This window comes from Salmo salar, chromosome ssa04 (genome assembly GCF_905237065.1).
Source record: "Salmo salar chromosome ssa04, Ssal_v3.1, whole genome shotgun sequence".
NCBI lineage: Eukaryota > Metazoa > Chordata > Actinopteri > Salmoniformes > Salmonidae > Salmo > Salmo salar.
Genome location: NC_059445.1, coordinates 855,001 through 876,284, shown reverse-complemented (window position 1 = coordinate 876,284; position 21,284 = coordinate 855,001). Strand labels below are relative to the sequence as shown.

The following is a 21,284-nucleotide window of genomic DNA, read 5'->3' as shown; positions in this document are numbered from 1 at the left end:
TTCATTGCTAAGGTCGGAGAGAGTGGGCTAATGATGAAACAGTGGAGATAGCGGTACTAACATGCTAAAGGCTATTAGTATGGTTTGGGCTATGCTACATTAAACGGAATATGAATTAATGGGGCATTATGGGATGCTCCATTCAGACACCCTATTCTCTGGGTAGTGCACTATTTTTGACCAGGGCCCTATATGACTCTGGTTAAATATAGTGCACTACACATCGGGAATATGGTGCCATTCGGGATACAGTCTGTATGCATGTATGGCCTTGGTATGTTCTTTATAAACGAATGATCGTTGTGCCTAAAGAAGGAAGATTGCAATTAAAACATGTTGATAATTTACTCCCGTTTTACAGATTTTTTAGTTTTTACAGTTTTACGTTAATTATATGTCTACTTCATTGTGTCTTTACTGCACCAACAGAACAGAATATTGATCCATACTATCATAATTATTTACAACGATAAGTTGGGTTAATTCAAAAGTTTCGGAAATCTTCAAACCCGTTTGTTTTGACCACCAGAGGGCACGTGAGTCATAACGGCGGGTTGGAATTGGCAACATCCCCAAGCTTTGGTTTTAGGTTACTACACCAATAACCAACGGTCACGTATCATAAGACAGAAGACAGCCTACTGACTACATCCTAGCTACTGACTGCATCAAAACTCAATATCCTATGGTCACCTATCACAGATAGACGGATAGAGAATGGGAAAGCATATGTTGCGTTGACCATTCAACATAACATGACGAACTGGGCATGAATGAGTCAGTGTGAGTCACGGACTAGTATAGGCTTCATCATCATCATCATCATCATCATCGATAGCCTATTTGGATAGTGTGTGCGTGCTTTCTTGCGCTCGAGTGCTTGCTTGCCAATACCGAAGGATAATCAGTAGAGATTTGCGTCACTGGAATAGAGCGCTGTATTACCTGTGGTCACGGTCTGTTGTGGTCTATACCACACACACACACACACACACACACACACACACACACACACACACACACACACACACACACACACACAACTCTACCGAGGCTTTCATTTTAAACAGCAGCTATTGAAATAATCCCTTTAAAACAGTCATTCCATCTTTCCCTACGGGGTTGGTGTTTCTTGCCTGGGTATAGTCTCTAGTCTTTACCTTCGTGTTCATTCAACAAACTGAACGGCAGAAACAAATAGCACAACACATTACAATGATGAACAGGCGATTTCTACAATATTCACTTTCAAAATTCGCTGGCTGCGCTTTTAACTTCAAACTGTCATGCACAGGTAGCCTATGCTTCTTAAACGATGTTTGTGCCAAGACGTTACCCGTCGACGGATTTGCAAATTCCCACTTGTTGACTATTTCATTCACAGGATATGTGAAATATTTTATTTCTCTCCGGTGTGTCGGTTGACTGGGGCTTCATGCTCGTGTTGCACGGGGCTGGGGCTCCATCGCCACCGCCGCTTGATGGCTCGTGTTGTTAGTAAAGAGAAGCGTCCGGGCAGGTCCGTGGGACGGTGCGCGCTGGCTGGCATTCCCGTGCCCCAATCAGGAGTAACCTCGTCGGGTGTCCACGGACACTATTGGCTGGTGAGAAAAGATGCTGTGCGCAAAACCAACCCCGCTCCCCTCACTCGCTTTACAGGAGTGGAGCAGAGAGCATCATCCGCTGTCCTTGCTGCTCAGCCGCACAGATTATAGAGCGAGAGAGAGAAAGTACAATTTTGTCGTTTATTTACATGCTGGCTATCCGGGTTCAAGTTTAGGATTTTATTCGAATGGTGCTTTCTGGAGTTATGCATTCGTGAAGGAATGTTTTTATATTTTTTATTGCACTTAGTTGGGACTTGATACGTGTGAGGATTCCATCTGTGGGTGAGGATTGTATTATGGTCTTCACGTCTTGCCTCCCTCTGCCTGCTGCGATGTTGGCGCTTCGGCCAAAATTCACAAACCTGGACTGAATATATAATATTTTTTTTTGCTGAAAGAAGCGAGGATCAAATGGCCGTGATTCTCACGACTCAAACACAGGATTTTTTTCCGGTTGTCACGACGACGCAAAGAGGGAAAGAAGGAATAGCTGATTTGGGTTTGGGTAGCAGCCGTAGTTTTATTTTCATTATTGCAGCTTTTGATTCTGCCTTATTCCTGCGAAACGAAGCTGGGATGGGAAATGCTTAGTTTGAGTTAGAAATCGGAGTAATACCCCCGACATATATCCAAGTGCACTTGTGAGAGGAAGAGTGAGAGGAGTGGAAATGATTTTGTTATTACCGCTCCTTCTCTCGGTCTTGCTGGATGGAGCCGTGTGCCAGCTGCGCTTCTCTGTACCCGAGGAGCAGGAACACGGGACCGTCATTGGGAATATCGCGGAGGATTTGGGGTTGGACATCACCAAACTTTCCGCCCGCCGCTTCCAGACTGTGCCCAGCTCGCGGAACCCTTACTTGGATGTGAACCTGGAGAACGGGAATCTTTATGTGAAGGAGAAAATAGACCGGGAGGAGATATGCAGGCAGACAGTACCGTGCAACCTGCACCTCGAAGTGTTTCTGGAGAACCCGCTCGAGCTTTTCCGCGTGGAGATCGAGGTGATGGATATCAACGACAATCCCCCACTTTCCCTGAGACAGACATCACTGTGGAGATAACGGAAAGTGCCACCCCGGGTACCCGGTTCCCGGTGGAGAATGCTTTCGACCCAGACGTCGGGACTAACGCGCTCAGCACCTACGCCATAACGAACAATAACTACTTTTACCTGGATGTTCAGACACAGAGCGACGGGAACAAGTTTGCGGAGCTAGTGCTGGAAAAACCGCTAGACCGGGAGCAGCAGGCGGTGCATCGGTACGTGCTCACGGCAGTGGACGGAGGCGTGCCACAACGGACTGGCACCGCGCTCCTGGTCGTTAAAGTCCTGGATTCCAACGATAACGCACCCATCTTCGACCAGTCGGTGTACACGGTGAGTCTACGGGAGAATTCACCGGTGGGAACTCTGGTTATTCAGCTGAACGCCACTGATATAGATGAAGGGCAGAACGGGGAGATCGTGTATTCATTCAGTAACCACAACCCGGCGCGGGTAAAGGATCTTTTAAAATCGATGCCAGGACGGGGAGAATAGAGGTGGCTGGGGAAGTGGACTATGAGGAGAGTAGTACACACCAGATATACGTCCAGGCTAAAGACCTGGGAGCAAATGCAGTGCCCGCGCACTGCAAAGTCATGGTCAAACTGGTCGACGTTAACGACAACACACCGGAGATCAGTTTCAGCACGGTGACAGAGTCTGTGAGCGAACAGGACGCCCCGGGCACCGTCATAGCCCTTTTCAGCGTCACCGACCGGGACTCGGGCGACAACGGGCTGGTGAGCTGCGAGATTTTGGGTGACGTTCCTTTTAAACTCAAATCTTCATTTAAAAACTACTACACCATAGTAACGGATGGACTATTAGACAGAGAAAACGCAGACTCATACACAATCACCGTTGTAGCCAAAGACCAGGGGCTCCCCTCCCTCGCCACGAGCAAATCCATCAAGGTACATGTTTCCGACGAGAACGATAATGCACCCCGCTTTACGCAGCCAGTTTACGATGTGTATGTGACGGAGAATAATGTACCAGGTGCTTTTATTCACGCGGTGAGCGCCGTGGACCCTGACGTTGGTCCGAATGCCCTCATTACTTACTCCATATTGGAGTGTGACATCCAGGGCATGTCGGTCGACACCTATGTGTCAATCAACCAGGACACTGGTTACCTTTATGCACTGCGTTCATTCGATTATGAACAGTTGAAAGAGTTTAGCTTTATGGTACAGGCCAAAGACTCCGGGAGCCCAGACCTCTCCTCCAACAGCACCGTTAACGTCATTATTGTAGACCAGAATGACAACGCGCCGTCGGTGATAGCCCCTATCGGTAAGAACGGCACCGCCAAAGAACACCTGCCGCGCTCCGCCGAGCCGGGATACCTGGTCACGCGTATTGTTGCCATGGACGCAGATGATGGCGAGAACGCACGGCTCTCTTACAGCATTCTGCGTGGCAACGAGATGGGCATGTTCCGCATGGACTGGCGGACGGGGGAGCTGCGCACAGCACGCCGCGTCTTCACCAAGCGCGACCCCCAGGGCTCCTACGACCTGCTGATTGAGGTGAGGGACCACGGCCAGCCACCTCTCTCCTCCTCGGCTAGCGTGAGTGTGATCCTGGTGGATAGTGTGATAGATGGACGGAGTGGAGACCGAGGAGGATCTTCATCCAAGTCCAAAGAGACCTCTCTGGATCTCACCCTCATCCTCATCATCGCCTTGGGCGCCGTCTCCTTCATCTTCCTCCTGGCTATGATCGTGCTGGCTGTGCGCTGCCAGAAAGACAAGAAGCTGGACCTGTACACGTGCCTCATGGCGGGGGAGTGTTGCCTGTGCTGCAGCCCGTGTTGCTCGCGCCAGGCGCACAGCAGGAAGCAGAAGAAGCTCAGCAAGTCGGACATCATGCTGGTCCAGAGTACCAACGTCACCACCGGTGTGGGCGCTGTGGGCCAGGTGCCTGTGGAGGAGTCTGGTGTTAGCGGGGTCGGGATGGGCGGTGGGTTCGGTTCCCATCATCAGAACCAGAACTCCTACTGCTACCAGGTGTGTCTGACACCGGAGAGCGCTAAAACGGACCTGATGTTCCTCAAACCGTGCAGCCCCTCGCGCAGCACCGACACGGACCACACCAACTCCTGCGGGGCCATAGTGGCCGGGTACAGCGACCAGCAACCTGACATCTTATCCAACGGGAGCATCCTCTCCAATGAGGTAAGGCTTGGTTTCCACTAGCACTGCTGTGTGTGTGTGTGTGTGTGTGTGTGTGTGTAATTGAAACCCACGCTGTGCATTAGACTATTGGGACAAAGAAAGACTGTTTGGGGGTCTCTGGGTTTTCCCTCTTTTATCTTTAATACCTGGGTCATGTGAACATTTTTAGGGGAAACAAAGTGCATAACTTTGTTTGGTTTTCACATAATGAATATCGTTTAATCAATTGTGTATTGAGCCAGAGTATATTGATTTGATTGAATGTATTAAAGGACAATACAGCAAGGTGTGTATTGGATTCCAGAGTACTTTAATTACGCCGTGATCCTCCATGCCATTTATGAAAGGACAATCAATACACCTTTCAGCATGCCCCTGGCTGTCAGTCTATAATGCACATTTAATGAGGCAGATTATAAAATAATACTTCATATCATAAACATGTATTATTTGTCTACAGTGTTGAGGTCACTTGTCGAGGTTCAACCCCGATATATATTTAACTATCTAATCCGGTGATAGGATAGATGGTACATCTGTCTGCAGGTGCATAGAGCATAGCCTACCAATTGAATCTGAAGGCACAGGTGCTTCTTCCATGTAGTCATTTTCTAGCTGGATGAAAACATACAAGACATATCTCCTCCTGCTCAGAATTGATGGCATTTATATTGAGTTTGGGCCAGGAGTGCCTCTCAAAGCAAATGAAGCCTCCATGATGTTCCGGTACCTCCAAGGGGCTGGGGTGAGCTGCAGAGAGTCAGTGTGGTTATTATGTCGACTGTGGCTGGAGAGAGTACCAGCCAGTCAGCCAGTGAACCAGTCAGCCAGCCAGTGAACCAATCAGTCAGCCAGTCAGTCAGTCAGTCAATCAGCCATTGAACCAGTCAGAGTCAGCGTCAGTCAGCCATTGAACCAGTCAGTCAGCCATTGAACCAGTCAGTCAGTCATTGAACCAGTCAATCAGTCAATCAGCCAGTCAGTCATTGAACTAGTCAGTCAGTCAGTCAGTCAGTCAGTGAACCAGTCAGTCAGTCAGTCATTGAACCAGTCAGTCAGTCAGACAATCAGTCAGTTAGTTAGTCATTGAACCAGTCAGTCAGTCAGTCAGTCAGTCATTGAACTAGTCAGGCAGTCAGTCAGTCAGTCAGTCAGTCAGTTAGTCAGTCATTGAACTAGTCAGTCAGTCAGTCAGTCAGTCAGTCAGTCAGTCAGTCAGTCAGTCAGTCATTGAACTAGTCAGTCAGTCAGTCAGTCAGTCAGTCAGTCAGTCAGTAAGTCATTGAACTAGTCAGTCAGTCAGTCAGTCAGTCAGTCAGTAAGTCTTGAACTAGTCAGTCAGTCAGCCAGTCAGTCAGTCAGTCAGTCAGTCAGACAATCAGTCAGTTAGTTAGTCATTGAACCAGTCAGTCAGTCAGTCAGTCAGTCAGTGTGCGTTATGTTTAGAAACAGAAGACGTAATACATTTATACACCTTCTTATATCCATAATTAACTAGAATGATATTCAATTTCAGCTGAAACAATTGATGTGCATATTTAGGTGACTGTGTGGTAGTAAACTGAGACTGTAGAGAGAGGACCAGCAAGTCAGCCAGCCAGTCAACCAATCAGCCAGAACCAACCAATCAGTCAGCCGGGCAACCAACCACCCAGCCAGTCAGTCAACCAGCCAGTGAACCAGTCAACCAGCCAGTGAACCAGTCAGTCAGTGGACCAGTCAGTCAGTAAGTGAACCAGTCAGTCAGTCAGTGAACCAGTCAACCAGCCAGTGAACCAGTTAGTCAGTGGACCAGTCAGTCCGTAAGTGAACCAGTCAGTCAGTCAGTGAACCAGTCAGTCAGCCAGTGAACCAGTCAGTCAGTGGACCAGTCAGTCAGTCAGTGAACCAGTCAGTTAGTGGACCATTCAGTCAGCTAGCCAGTCAACCAGCCAGTCAGCTAATCAGTCCACCAAGCAGCCAGTCAGCCAGTTAGTCTGCCAGTCAGTCAGTGTTGAGTGAGAGAGCCAGTGCACTTTAAATGCGTTAAGTATTCAGCGCACGGTACCACAGATCAGCAGTGGAACAAAGGTTGTTCAGTTTGAAGCGCTGCTTGGCTCAATCATTTACGGATCCAATCGCCTCTCTAACCCACTCCCCTTCTCACTGGATATACACACAGTCAATAAAGTGGCATGTATGTCTGTCTCTCTCTTGAAGGCCATCGTGAACACATTCATATGGTGTCAATGTCTAACATGGCTTTCTCTCTCTCTCTCTCTCTCTCTCTCTCTCTCTCTCTCTCTCTCTCTCTCTCTCTCTCTCACTCTCTCTAAATCGCTTTCTTTCCAAGAGAGAGGAAAGGCCTCTTTCAGTGTCTTATAAATGTTTATTTCCCCCAATTTCCATAGGCCTGAGGATGGTGGAATGTCAATTGAATGCCAATAGGCCTAGGGTGTCATGCCTCTCTCTTTCTCTCTCTCTCTTTCTCTGCATCACAGTTCACAGGTCTTATGAAATACAATCTTATAAAGAAAAGGATGGTGAAATACACATCCTAAAATAGAAAATGAAGGTGCTGATTAAAAACAGAATGGAGCGATAGAGGAATGCGTGGCGTGCACACAGAGCACTGCTGCTCCCTAGTGCTTTATTCCAGCTCCTAAATAAAGAGTCATTTCCCAAACAACTATATCTACCGATGGACTACACTATAGAGGTCTACCTTTCCATGGCTGTCAGTGTGACATGACGTGTTGCTTCCCTTCCAGAACAAACACCAGCGAACAGAGCTCAGTTACCTAGTGGACAGACCAAGGAGAGTGAACAGGTAAATAACATCCAACAGCTGTGTGTGTGTGTGTGTGTGTGAGTGTGTGTGTGTGTGTGTGTGTGTGCCAAATATCCAATATAGGAATGCCAGTAGCATCCCCAAATATGCTGCTACATCAATACCGTTCAGTATGACTCATATATCTACATAATTACCATTCATTATGCCTCTTATATCGACATCAATACTGTTCAGTATGACTCATATATCTACATCATTACCATTCAGAATGACTCATATATATACATACATCATTACCATTCGGTATGACTCATATCTACATCAATACCATGCAGTATGACTCATATCTACATCATTCCATTCAGTGTGACTCATATATCTACATCATTACCATTCAGTATGACTCATATATCTACATCATTACCATTCAGTGTGACTCATATATCTACATCATTACCATTCAGTGTGGCTCATATATCTACATCATTACCATTCAGTATGACTCATATCTACATCAATATCATGCAGTATGAGTCATATATCTACATCATTACCATTCGGTATGACTCATATCTACATCATTACCATTCGGTATGACTCATATATCTACATCATTACCATTCGGTATGACTCATATCTACATCATTACCATGCAGTATACCTCATATATCTACATCATTACCATTCGGTATGACTCATATCTACATCATTACCATGCAGTATGACTCATATATCTACATCATTACCATTCAGTATGACTCATATCTACATCATTACCATTCAGTATGACTCATATCTACATCATTACCATGCAGTATGACTCATATATCTACATCATTACCATTCATTATGCCTCATATCTACATCATTACCATTCCGTATGACTCATATCTACATCATTACCATGCAGTATGACTCATATATCTACATCATTACTTCGGATGACTCATATTATCATTCCGTATGACTCATATCTACATCATTACCATTCAGTATGACTCATATATCTACATCATTACTATTCAGTATGACTTATATCTACATCATTACCATTCAGTATGACTCATATATCTACATCATTACCATTCAGTATGACTCATATATCTACATCATTACCATTCGGTGTGACTCATATCTACATCATTACCATGCAGTATACCTCATATATCTATGGGCCTAAATCCAACACCGTTCCAAAGCTACTTTCAATAGAACCGGATAACTAGAACTCATTCACCATGGCAGAGATATATAATATTGTCCAAATGTCTATAACATTCTATATGGCTACTCTACACAACCTGTATAACATTCTATATGGCTACTCTACACAACCTGTATACAGTGGGGGAAAAAAGTATTTGATCCCCTGCTGATTTTGTACGTTTGCCCACTGACAAAGAAATTATCAGTCTATAATTTTAATGGTAGGTTTATTTGAACAGTGAGAGACAGAATCACAACAAAAAGAAAAATGCATGTCGAAAATGTTAAGTTGATTTGCATTTTAATGAGGGAAATAAGTATTTGACCCCCTCTCAATCAGAAAGATTTCTAGCTCCCAGGTGTCTTTTATACACGTAACGAGCTGAGATTAGGAGCAAACTCTTAAAGGGAGTGCTCCTAACCGCAGCTTGTTACCTGTAAAAAGACACCTGTCCACAGAAGCAATCAATCAATCAGATTCCAAACTCTCCACCATGGCCAAGACCAAAGAACTCTCCAAGGATGTCAGGGACAAGATTGTCGACCTACACAAGGCTGGAATGGGCTACAAGACCATCACCAAGCAGCTTGGTGAGAAGGTGACAACATTTAATGCGATTATTCGCAAATGGAAGAAAGACAAAAGAACTGTCAATATCCCTCGGCCTGGGGCTCCATGCAAGATCTCACCTCGTGGAGTTGCAATGATCATGAGAACGGTGAGGAATCAGCCCAGAACTACACGGGAGGATCTTGTCAATGATCTCAAGGCAGCTGGGACCATAGTCACCAAGAAAACAATTGGTAACACACTACGCCATGAAGGACTGAAATCCTGCAGCATCCGCAAGGTCCCCCTGCTCAAGAAAGCACATATACATGCCCGTCTGAAGTTTGCCAATGAACATCTAAATGATTCAGAGGACAACTAGGTGAAAGTGTTGTGGTCAGATGAGACCAAAATGGAGCTCTTTGGCATCAACTCAACTCGCCGTGTTTGGAGGAGGAGGAATGCTGCCTATGACCCCAAGAACACAATCCCCACCGTCAAACATGGAGGTGGAAACATTATGCTTTGGGGGTGTTTTTCTGCTAAGGGGACAGGACAACTTCACCGCATCAAAGGGACGATGGACGGGGCCATGTACCGTCAAATCTTGGGTGAGAACCTCCTTCCCTCAGCCAGGGCATTGAAAATGGGTCGTGGATGAGTATTCCAGCATGACAATGACCCAAAACACATGGCCAAGGCAACAAAGGAGTGGCTCAAGAAGAAGCACATTAAGGTCCTGGAGTGGCCTAGCCAGTGTCCAGACCTTAATCCCATAGAAAATCTGTGGAGGGAGCTGAAGGTTCGAGTTGCCAAACGTTAGCCTCGAAACCTTAATGACTTGGAGAAGATCTGCAAAGAGGAGTGGGACAAAATCCCTCCTGAGATGTGTGCAAACCTGGTGGCCAACTACAAGAAATGTCTGACCTCTGTGATTGCCAACAAGGGTTTTGCCACCAAGTACTAAGTCATGTTTTGCAGAGGGGTCAAATACTTATTTCCCTCATTAAAATGCAAATCATTTCATAACATTTTTGACATGCGTTTTTCTGGATTTTGTTGTTGTTATTCTGTCTCTCACTGTTCAAATAAACCTACCATTAAAATTATAGACTGGTCATTTCTTTGTCAGTGGGCAAATGTACAAAATCAGCAGGGGATCAAATACTTTTTTCCCCTCACTGTATCTATAACATTCTATATGGCTACTCTACACAACCTGTATACCATTCTATATGGCTACTCTACACAACCTGTATATAATTCTATATGGCTACTCTACACAACCTGTATAACATTCTATATGGCTACTCTACACAACCTGTATAACATTCTATATGGCTACTCTACACAACCTGTATAACATTCTACATGGCTACTCTACACAACCTGTATAACATTCTATATGGCTACTCTACACAACCTGTATACACATTCTATATGGCTACTCTACACAACCTGTATAACATTCTATATGGCTACTCTACACATCCTGTATAACATTCTATATGGCTACTCTACACAACCTGTATATAATTCTATATGGCTACTCTACACAACCTGTATAACATTCTATATGGCTACTCTACACAACCTGTATAACATTCTATATGGCTACTCTACACAACCTGTATATCTATAACATTCTATATGGCTACTCTACACAACATGTATAACATTCTATATGGCTACTCTACACAACCTGTATAATAACATTCTATATGGCTACTCTACACAACCTGTATAACATTCTATATGGCTACTCTACACAACCTGTATAACATTCTATATGGCTACTCTACACAACCTGTATAACATTCTATATGGCTACTCTACACATCCTGTATAACATTCTATATGGCTACTCTACACAACCTGTATAACATTCTATATGGCTACTCTACACAACCTGTATATCTATAACATTCTATATGGCTACTCTACACAACCTGTATAACATTCTATATGGCTACTCTACACAACCTGTATAACATTCTATATGGCTACTCTACACAACCTGTATAACATTCTATATGGCTACTCTACACAACCTGTATATCATAACATTCTATATGGCTACCCTACACATCCTGTATAACATTCTATATGGCTACTCTACACAACCTGTATATCATAACATTCTATATGGCTACTCTACACAACCTGTATAACATTCTATATGGCTACTCTACACAACCTGTATAAACATTCTATATGGCTACTCTACACAACCTGTATAACATTCTATATGGCTACTCTACACAACCTGTATAACATTCTATATGGCTACTCTACACAACCTGTATACTTAACATTCTATATGGCTACTCTACACAACATGTATAACATTCTATATGGCTACTCTACACAACCTGTATAACATTCTATATGGCTACTCTACACAACCTGTATAACATTCTATATGGCTACTCTACACAACCTGTATAACATTCTATATGGCTACTCTACACAACCTGTATAACATTCTATATGGCTACTCTACACAACCTGTATATCTATAACATTCTATATGGCTACTCTACACAACCTGTATAACATTCTATATGGCTACTCTACACAACCTGTATACTAACATTCTATATGGCTACTCTACACAACCTGTATAACATTCTATATGGCTACTCTACACAACCTGTATAACATTCTATATGGCTACTCTACACAACCTGTATAACATTCTATATGGCTACTCTACACAACCTGTATAACATTCTATATGGCTACTCTACACATCCTGTATAACATTCTATATGGCTACTCTACACAACCTGTATAACATTCTATATGGCTACTCTACACAACCTGTATATCTACATTCTATATGGCTACTCTACACAACCTGTATAACATTCTATATGGCTACTCTACACATCCTGTATAACATTCTATATGGCTACTCTACACAACCTGTATAACATTCTATATGGCTACTCTACACAACCTGTATAACATTCTATATGGCTACTCTACACAACCTGTATAACATTCTATATGGCTACTCTACACAACCTGTATAACATTCTATATGGCTACTCTACACAACCTGTATAACATTCTATATGGCTACTCTACACAACCTGTATATTATAACATTCTATATGGCTACTCTACACAACCTGCATAACATTCTATATGGCTACTCTACACAACCTGTATAACATTCTATATGGCTACTCTACACAACCTGTATAACATTCTATATGGCTACTCTACACAACCTGTATAACATTCTATATGGCTACCCTACACATCCTGTATAACATTCTATATGGCTACTCTACACAACCTGTATAACATTCTATATGGCTACTCTACACAACCTGTATATCACATTCTATATGGCTACTCTACACAACCTGTATAACATTCTATATGGCTACTCTACACAACCTGTATAACATTCTATATGGCTACTCTACACAACCTGTATAACATTCTATATGGCTACTCTACACAACCTGTATAACATTCTATATGGCTACTCTACACAACCTGTATAACATTCTATATGGCTACTCTACACAACCTGCATAACATTCTATATGGCTACTCTACACATCCTGTATAACATTCTATATGGCTACTCTACACATCCTGTATAACATTCTATATGGCTACTCTACACAACCTGTATATCTATAACATTCTATATGGCTACTCTACACAACCTGTATAACATTCTATATGGCTACTCTACACAACCTGTATAACATTCTATATGGCTACTCTACACAACCTATATAACATTCTATTTGGCTACTCTACACAACCTGTATAACATTCTATATGGCTACTCTACACAACCTGTATAACATTCTATATGGCTACTCTACACAACCTGTATAACATTCTATATGGCTACTCTACACAACCTGTATAACATTCTATATGGCTACTCTACACATCCTGTATAACATTCTATATGGCTACTCTACACAACCTGTATAACATTCTATATGGCTACTCTACACAACCTGTATAACATTCTATATGGCTACTCTACACAACCTGTATAACATTCTATATGGCTACTCTACACATCCTGTATAACATTCTATATGGCTACTCTACACAACCTGTATAACATTCTATATGGCTACTCTACACAACCTGTATAACATTCTATATGGCTACTCTACACAACCTGTATAACATTCTATATGGCTACTCTACACATCCTGTATAACATTCTATATGGCTACTCTACACATCCTGTATAACATTCTATATGGCTACTCTACACAACCTGTATATCTAACATTCTATATGGCTACTCTACACATCCTGTATAACATTCTATATGGCTACTCTACACAACCTGTATAACATTCTATATGGCTACTCTACACAACCTGTATAACATTCTATATGGCTACTCTACACAACCTGTATAACATTCTATATGGTTACTCTACACAACCTGTATATCTATAACATTCTATATGGCTACTCTACACAACCTGCATAACATTCTATATGGCTACTCTACACATCCTGTATAACATTCTATATGGCTACTCTACACAACCTGTATAACATTCTATATGGCTACTCTACACAACCTGTATAACATTCTATATGGCTACTCTACACAACCTGTATAACATTCTATATGGCTACTCTACACATCCTGTATAACATTCTATATGGCTACTCTACACAACCTGCATAACATTCTATATGGCTACTCTACACATCCTGTATAACATTCTATATGGCTACTCTACACATCCTGTATAACATTCTATATGGCTACTCTACACATCCTGTATAACATTCTATATGGCTACTCTACACAACCTGTATAACATTCTATATGGCTACCCTACACATCCTGTATAACATTCTATATGGCTACTCTACACAACCTGTATATTATAACATTCTATATGGCTACTCTACACAACCTGCATAACATTCTATATGGCTACTCTACACATCCTGTATAACATTCTATATGGCTACTCTACACAACCTGCATAACATTCTATATGGCTACTCTACACATCCTGTATAACATTCTATATGGCTACTCTACACATCCTGTATAACATTCTATATGGCTACTCTACACAACCTGCATAACATTCTATATGGCTACTCTACACAACCTGTATACTTAACATTCTATATGGCTACCCTACACATCCTGTATAACATTCTATATGGCTACTCTACACAACCTGTATAACATTCTATATGGCTACTCTACACAACCTGTATAACATTCTATATGGCTACTCTACACAACCTGTATACTAACATTCTATATGGCTACTCTACACATCCTGTATAACATTCTATATGGCTACTCTACACAACCTGCATAACATTCTATATGGCTACTCTACACATCCTGTATAACATTCTATATGGCTACTCTACACAACCTGCATAACATTCTATATGGCTACTCTACACATCCTGTATAACATTCTATATGGCTACTCTACACATCCTGTATAACATTCTATATGGCTACTCTACACATCCTGTATAACATTCTATATGGCTACTCTACACATCCTGTATAACATTCTATATGGCTACTCTACACAACCTGTATACAAACATTCTATATGGCTACTCTACACATCCTGTATAACATTCTATATGGCTACTCTACACATCCTGTATAACATTCTATATGGCTACTCTACACAACCTGTATAACATTCTATATGGCTACTCTACACAACCTGTATATTTATGACGTTCAACATTCAACCATTAGACGGTTACCAACTATGTAGACTTTTCCTCATTCCATTCCATTCACATCCAAATATATCCATTGATATCCTATGCCAGTCACACAGTCACTGCCAACATCATGGCCATCCTGTCAATGACATTAGACACTTCCATATCCATAGGGCTATCACTTAGTATTCCACTCAGAAGTCATCATCATGACCACTGCACTTCCATATGCACTCAAAATACCAGTCAGCGCACGGCTAAAATGGCACCCTATTCCCAACGTAGTGCACTACTATTGACTACTTTAGGGTGCCATTTGTGACACATACCATAGACATGCAATATGCCGGTCAGGCTCGTCATCGTCATCATTCCCAACATATAACACTCTGATCCAATTTGGTCTGAGTCCCGTAACGGCCGAGGCGGGCGGCCGCATTACACAGCCATGCCGGAATTCATTACACGTCAAGTGAAACATCCAATTTAGACACTTGAAGGCCACCATGAATGCATTAATATGGTGTCAATTTCTAATGAATCTCCTCTCTCTCTCTCCCTCTCTCCTTCTCTCTCTCCATCTCTCCCCTCTGTCTCCCTTTTCATCTCTCCCCTCTGTCTCCCTCTTCATCTCTCCCCTCTGTCTCCTCTTCATCTCTCCCCTCTGTCTCCCTCTTCATCTCTCCCCTCTGTCTCCCTCTTCATCTCTCCCCTCTGTCTCCCTCTTCATCTCTCCCCTCTGTCTCTCTCTTCATCTCTCCCCTCTGTCTCCCCTCTTCATGTCTCCACTCTCTCTACCTCTTCATCTCTCCCTACTCTCTCCCCTCAATGTTATTCTCTTCTCCTACTACCCCCCCCCCATGTGTCTCCCCCTCCCTCTTTCCCTCCCTCCCTCCAGTTCTGCGTTCCAAGAAGCGGACATCGTGAGTTCTAAAGACAGCGGTCACGGGGACAGCGAGCAGGGAGACAGTGATCACGACGCCACCAACCGGGGTCATGCCGGTGAGTCCTGCCATAATTACCCCGGCTAAAGATCTCCGTAATGGGGAGGATAATGCCCGAGTCTCAGTGCTTCGGTGGCCATGCAGAACGGCGATTTTTAATTTCCTTCATTTGGGCGCAGCAGCGGGGTCTGCCGGTCGCTGGTGGGAAAGTCTGAATATAAATCAGAGAGAAGGTGTTGATTATGTTTCACACCGGATGTTACCGGGCGGATGAGAGGAAGCTACTGTGGATTATTTACCCCCCCTCTCTCTCTCTCTCTCTCTCTCTCTCTCTCTCTGTGTATTTTCTCCCCTTTCTCTGGCCCTGTCCCACCGTGGCCGGTGGTGCTGAAAGAACAGCACATTGAAAGGGGAGTGTTGTAGATAATATTGGTGTGTTTTTTTGCAAATCAACGACGCAGCAGGTGAATGAATTAAATCATTATTCTGCATCATCTTAATCAGATGTCTGTTGTGTTGTTTGTTGTGTTGTGTTGTTTGTTGTGTTGTTTGTTGTGTTGTTTGTTGTGTTTGTTGTGTTGTTTGTTGTGTTGTTTGTTGTGTTGTTTGTTGTGTTGTTTGTTGTGTTTGTTGTGTTGTTTGTTGTGTTGTTTGTTGTGTTGTTTGTTGTGTTGTGTTGTTTGTGTTGTTTGTTGTGTTGTTTGTTGTGTTTGTTGTGTTGTTTGTTGTGTTGTTTGTTGTGTTGTTTGTTGTGTTTGTTTTGTTGTGTTGTTTGTTGTGTTGTTTGTTGTGTTGTTTGTTGTGTTGTTTGTTGTGTTTGTTGTGTTGTTTGTTGTGTTGTTTGTTGTGTTTGTTGTGTTGTTTGTTGTGTTGTTTGTTGTGTTGTTTGTTGTGTTGTTTGTTGTGTTGTTTGTTGTTTGTTGTGTTGTTTGTTGTGTTTGTTGTGTTGTTTGTTGTGTTGTTTGTTGTGTTGTTTGTTGTGTTTGTTGTGTTGTTTGTTGTGTTGTTTGTTGTGTTGTTGTGTTGTTTGTTGTGTTGTTTGTTGTGTTTTTTGTTGTGTTGTGTTGTTTGTTGTGTTGTTTGTTGTGTTGTTTGTTGTGTTGTTGTGTTGTTTGTTGTGTTGTTTGTTGTGTTTGTTGTGTTGTTTGTTGTGTTGTTTGTTGTGTTGTGTTGTTTGTTGTGTTGTTTGTTGTGTTGTTGTGTTGTTTGTTGTGTTGTTTGTTGTGTTGTGTTGTTTGTTGTGTTGTTTGTTGTGTTGTTTGTTGTGTTGTTTGTGGTGTTGTTTGTTGTGTTTGTTGTGTTGTTTGTTGTGTTTGTTGTGTTGTTTGTTGTGGTGTTTGTTGTGTTGTTTGGGTGGCAACGTGGCGAGAGCAAAGGCCTTTGTTTCTAGTAAGTTGATATGATGACAGGATTGGCTTGGTACGGTCTTCATGATGGCAATGGCCCAACCGCAGAACGATTGGATAACTACAGGGCATCATTTCTACACACACACACACACACACACACACACACACACACACACACACACACACACACACACACACACACACACACACACACACACACACACACACACACACACACACACACACACACACACACACACACACACACACACACAGGGCCAAGTTACAGGCAGATTGTGTCCAGATTGTGTCCAGTTGTCCATGGTTTATATAGGCCGATATTCTGTTTTATTTCTGTTCTGGACATGTATTTGATTTCCACCTGTTTATTGATTAAAGTGGAGCCAGGCAATGCCAGGACAGTATCACAATCCAATTTGGAATTGATTTGACCTTTACTTGACCTTTACTTTAACGTTACCGTAACACAAACGTCTAGACAATCTGGCTGCCAAATATCATGTCAATGTGGCGTTGGAATACAAAATGGAATATGGTTCGTGCCGTGCGTAGGTTATCAGATGGCTTGGACGGTCCTCAGTATGTGTGTGTGTGTGTGGCTGAACATTTGTTCCTCAGTTCTATTTTAGATGGTAACAGCTTAGTTCTCAATAGGAGGGCTTCGACACCCTTATTTTTTGAAAGGAGAGGCACTTGTTTTTCACAAGCTCTTGTAGTAGCAGGTGTTTGTGTGTCTCTCTGTGTGTGTATGTGTCTGTGTGTGTGTGTATGTGTCTGTGTGTGTGTGTGTATGTGTGTGTGTGTGTGTGTGTATGTGTCTGTGTGTGTGTGTGTATGTGTCTGTGTCTGTCTGTGTCTGTCTGTGTCTGTGTCTGTGTGTGTCTGTGTCTGTGTCTCTGTCTGTCTGTCTGTCTGTCTGTGCTGTCTGTGTCTGTCTGTCTGTCTGTCTGTCTGTCTGTCTGTCTGTCTGTCTGTCTGTCTGTCTGTCTGTCTGTCTGTCTGTCTGTCTGTCTGTCTGTCTGTCTGTCTGTCTGTCTGTCTGTCTGTCTGTGTGTGTGTGTGTGTGTGTGTGTGTGATGCAGAAAAGGTGGTAATTGTAGTGAAAGAGAGTACCACAGGGAGGTTTAAAGGATGTTATATTTAGAGAGAGTGAAAGAGAGAGAGAGATAATTATCTTTATTTAAATATTTGCACATCATTGCAACACTGTATATATACATATAATGACATTTGAAATGTCTTTATTCTTTTGGAACTTTTATAAGTCTGATGTTTACTGTACATTTTTATTGTTTAGTATCTACTTCACTTGCTTTGGAAATGTAAACATGTTTCCCATGCCAATAAAGCCCCTTGAATTGAAAGAGAGAGAGCGTGAGAGAGGAGAGCGCCAGAGAGAGAGCGAGAGAGCGATGGAGAAATTAAATAAAGGTACAATTTAAAAAAATAAATAAAGAAGAAGTAGTAGGAAAATGTTGGCAAGCTTCCAGACTACTGTAGGCGTGTAAGTGGTCTCTGATTCCTGGTTGGTTGTGTGTGATATTAGTGCCTCTACCTTGCTCTCAGGTGGGATGTGTTTATATCAAGTATTTTCAGAGCGTGGGTGTATGTGGGTGTATGTGGGTCTATGTGGGTGTATGTGGGTCTATGTGGGTGCATGTGGGTGTATGTGGGTCTATGTGGGTGCATGTGTGCTGCTGTGTGTGTTTGTGCATGCTCGTGCATGTGTGTGTGTCTCTCTGTGTGTGTGTGTCCGTAAGCAAGTCTCATCTTTCATTCTGTCTCTTGAACACACTAGCTCTCTGTAACACTCCACTGATCACTAATTCATTTCCGGAGGAACCTTTGCATAGCAATTATCAAACGAAGGTTAGGCCTGTAGCACCTCCACCTATAACGCTGCAGTCAAGCTGCCATCCTGGGGACACAACACCTTCCACACACCTATGGACATATATGCAACGGTCGCCATTTTGGATCAGAATACACTACAGTACCATCACTTAATGTGGTAAAACATTGTATTCATCTGATTCTACAACCCCTAACTAAACCTACCCATTTTAAAACAATTATGTTGACTCTTTTAAAATTCAAGTGGCACTATGTAACGATCGTCGTCGGGTGATGAGGAAGCGGACCAAAACGCAGCTGGGAGCGAACACATGTTTATTCTTTACCCTGAAATAAACACGTACACAAAACCAAGACAAGGCCGATACGTTAACTGCTCAAAAACAAAGAGACAACACCCCACAAACAGCGTGGGGGAAAGAGGAACTTAAATGTGATCCCAATCAGAGACAACTAGCGACAGCTGTCTCTGATTGGGAATCGACAGAACCCAACATAGAAATAAACCCCATAGAGCTAACACAAGGCTATAACGCTAACATAGAAAACAAACCAAGGAAAAATACCCAACATGACACACCCTGACCCAAAATACCCGAGTTCACCTGGTCAGGGCGTGACACACTATTAGTTGGAATAGCTTCCATTGACTATACTTCTAGCTAATATCCTGTTTTATAAATACTTATTTTGACTTTGAGTTGGAATACCACCATGCATCAACTGATAACCCCGAACCTCACTCCAAGCAAACCTATTCTAAAGTCATGATTTGAATTAGGTGAATGTTTTTCTCATTAGCTGGGACGTTGTCCCCCTAATCAGAGCTGACAGGGTAGATCATGAGGAAAACAAGAAGGGGGCCGTTGAGATGGACAGAATGAAGGAAAAAAGAGAGGGAGATGGAGAGAATGAAGGATAAGAAAGAGAGAGATGGAGAGACAGATTAAATATTAATAGGAGACGGAGGAGAAAGAGAGGAGAGGACCTGAGAGACGAGCTATGAGGTAGCTGGTCCCAAACAGCTCCCTATTCCCTATATAGTGCACTACGTTTGACCGGAGGCCATAAGGTTACCCATTTGGCTCTGGTCAAAAGTAGTGCCCTATATAGGGAATAAGGGAGGTGTTTGGGATGCGTCCCAGGGATTTTTTTAACAATCATTATCTTGACGTTTGTGTTGTCGTGAACAACAGGCGTGACAAATGACTGAATGAAATATCCACAGCGACTGCATTAGATTGGTGATTACGAATTAGTGATGCCTGCCGAGTTGACTTAAGTGTGTGTATGTATGTGTGTGGAGTCAGATTGTGTGTGTGTGTGTGTGTGTGTGTGTGTGTGTGTGTGTGTGTGTGTGTGTGTGTGTGTGTGTGTGTGTGTGTGTGTGTGTGTGTGTGTGTGTGTGTGTGTGTGTGTGTGTGTGGTTGTTAGTCTTGTCTGAGGTGAGCTGTAAGTAGAATTTAACGCAGTCCGTTTTAAAACTGTGGCAGCTATATGACCAAATGACCCTGTTACAGGAAGAGCTGTTCGCTTGTCTAGAGTTCTGGAGCACCTCATTACGTCTGGAGACATGTTATTAAATGATCTTATCATAACATTAACGTCAGCAGGAAGGTTCTTCACAAATGGCTTATCAATGAGCAGTTATTACTACAGCTAATTATTAAAAAATGGAAGCAAATCATTGCCAACTCTGATTCAGAGCTGAAGTACCATGGCCTCCCTCCCTCCCCCTTCCTCCCCTCCCTCCCTCCCTCCCTCCCTCCCTCCCTCCCTCCCTCCCTCCCTCCCTCCCTCCCTCCCTCCCTCCCTTCTCAGTCATTCTACTAAACAGCTTTGACTGAGCCACTACAGCCAGGTCAGCTATTACTTCAAACAACTCTGAAGGAGGGAAGAGAAGGAGGCGGGATGGAAGAAGAGATGTATTTTTAAAGTACTCAGTATAACAGGGTCTGGATGGCTGCGTCTGACATAGCTCCCTATTCCCTACATAGTGCACTACAGGACCCTATGGGCTCTGGTCTAAAG

At 43.0% G+C, this 21,284-nt stretch overlaps 1 protein-coding gene across 1 annotated transcript in view; it reads left to right on the top strand.

Annotated features, from left to right (window-relative positions):
• The first annotated feature begins 1,522 nt into the window (after positions 1-1,522).
• Positions 1,523-21,284, top strand: part of LOC106610478 (protocadherin-10) — a 31,126-nt gene continuing 11,364 nt past the window's right edge. The window contains 5 exon segments of the mRNA XM_045716283.1: positions 1,523-2,633; positions 2,636-3,112; positions 3,115-4,832; positions 7,583-7,641; positions 15,984-16,087. Of these exon segments, the coding sequence (XP_045572239.1) occupies positions 2,276-2,633; positions 2,636-3,112; positions 3,115-4,832; positions 7,583-7,641; positions 15,984-16,087 (2,716 nt within the window). The 5' untranslated portion in view covers positions 1,523-2,275.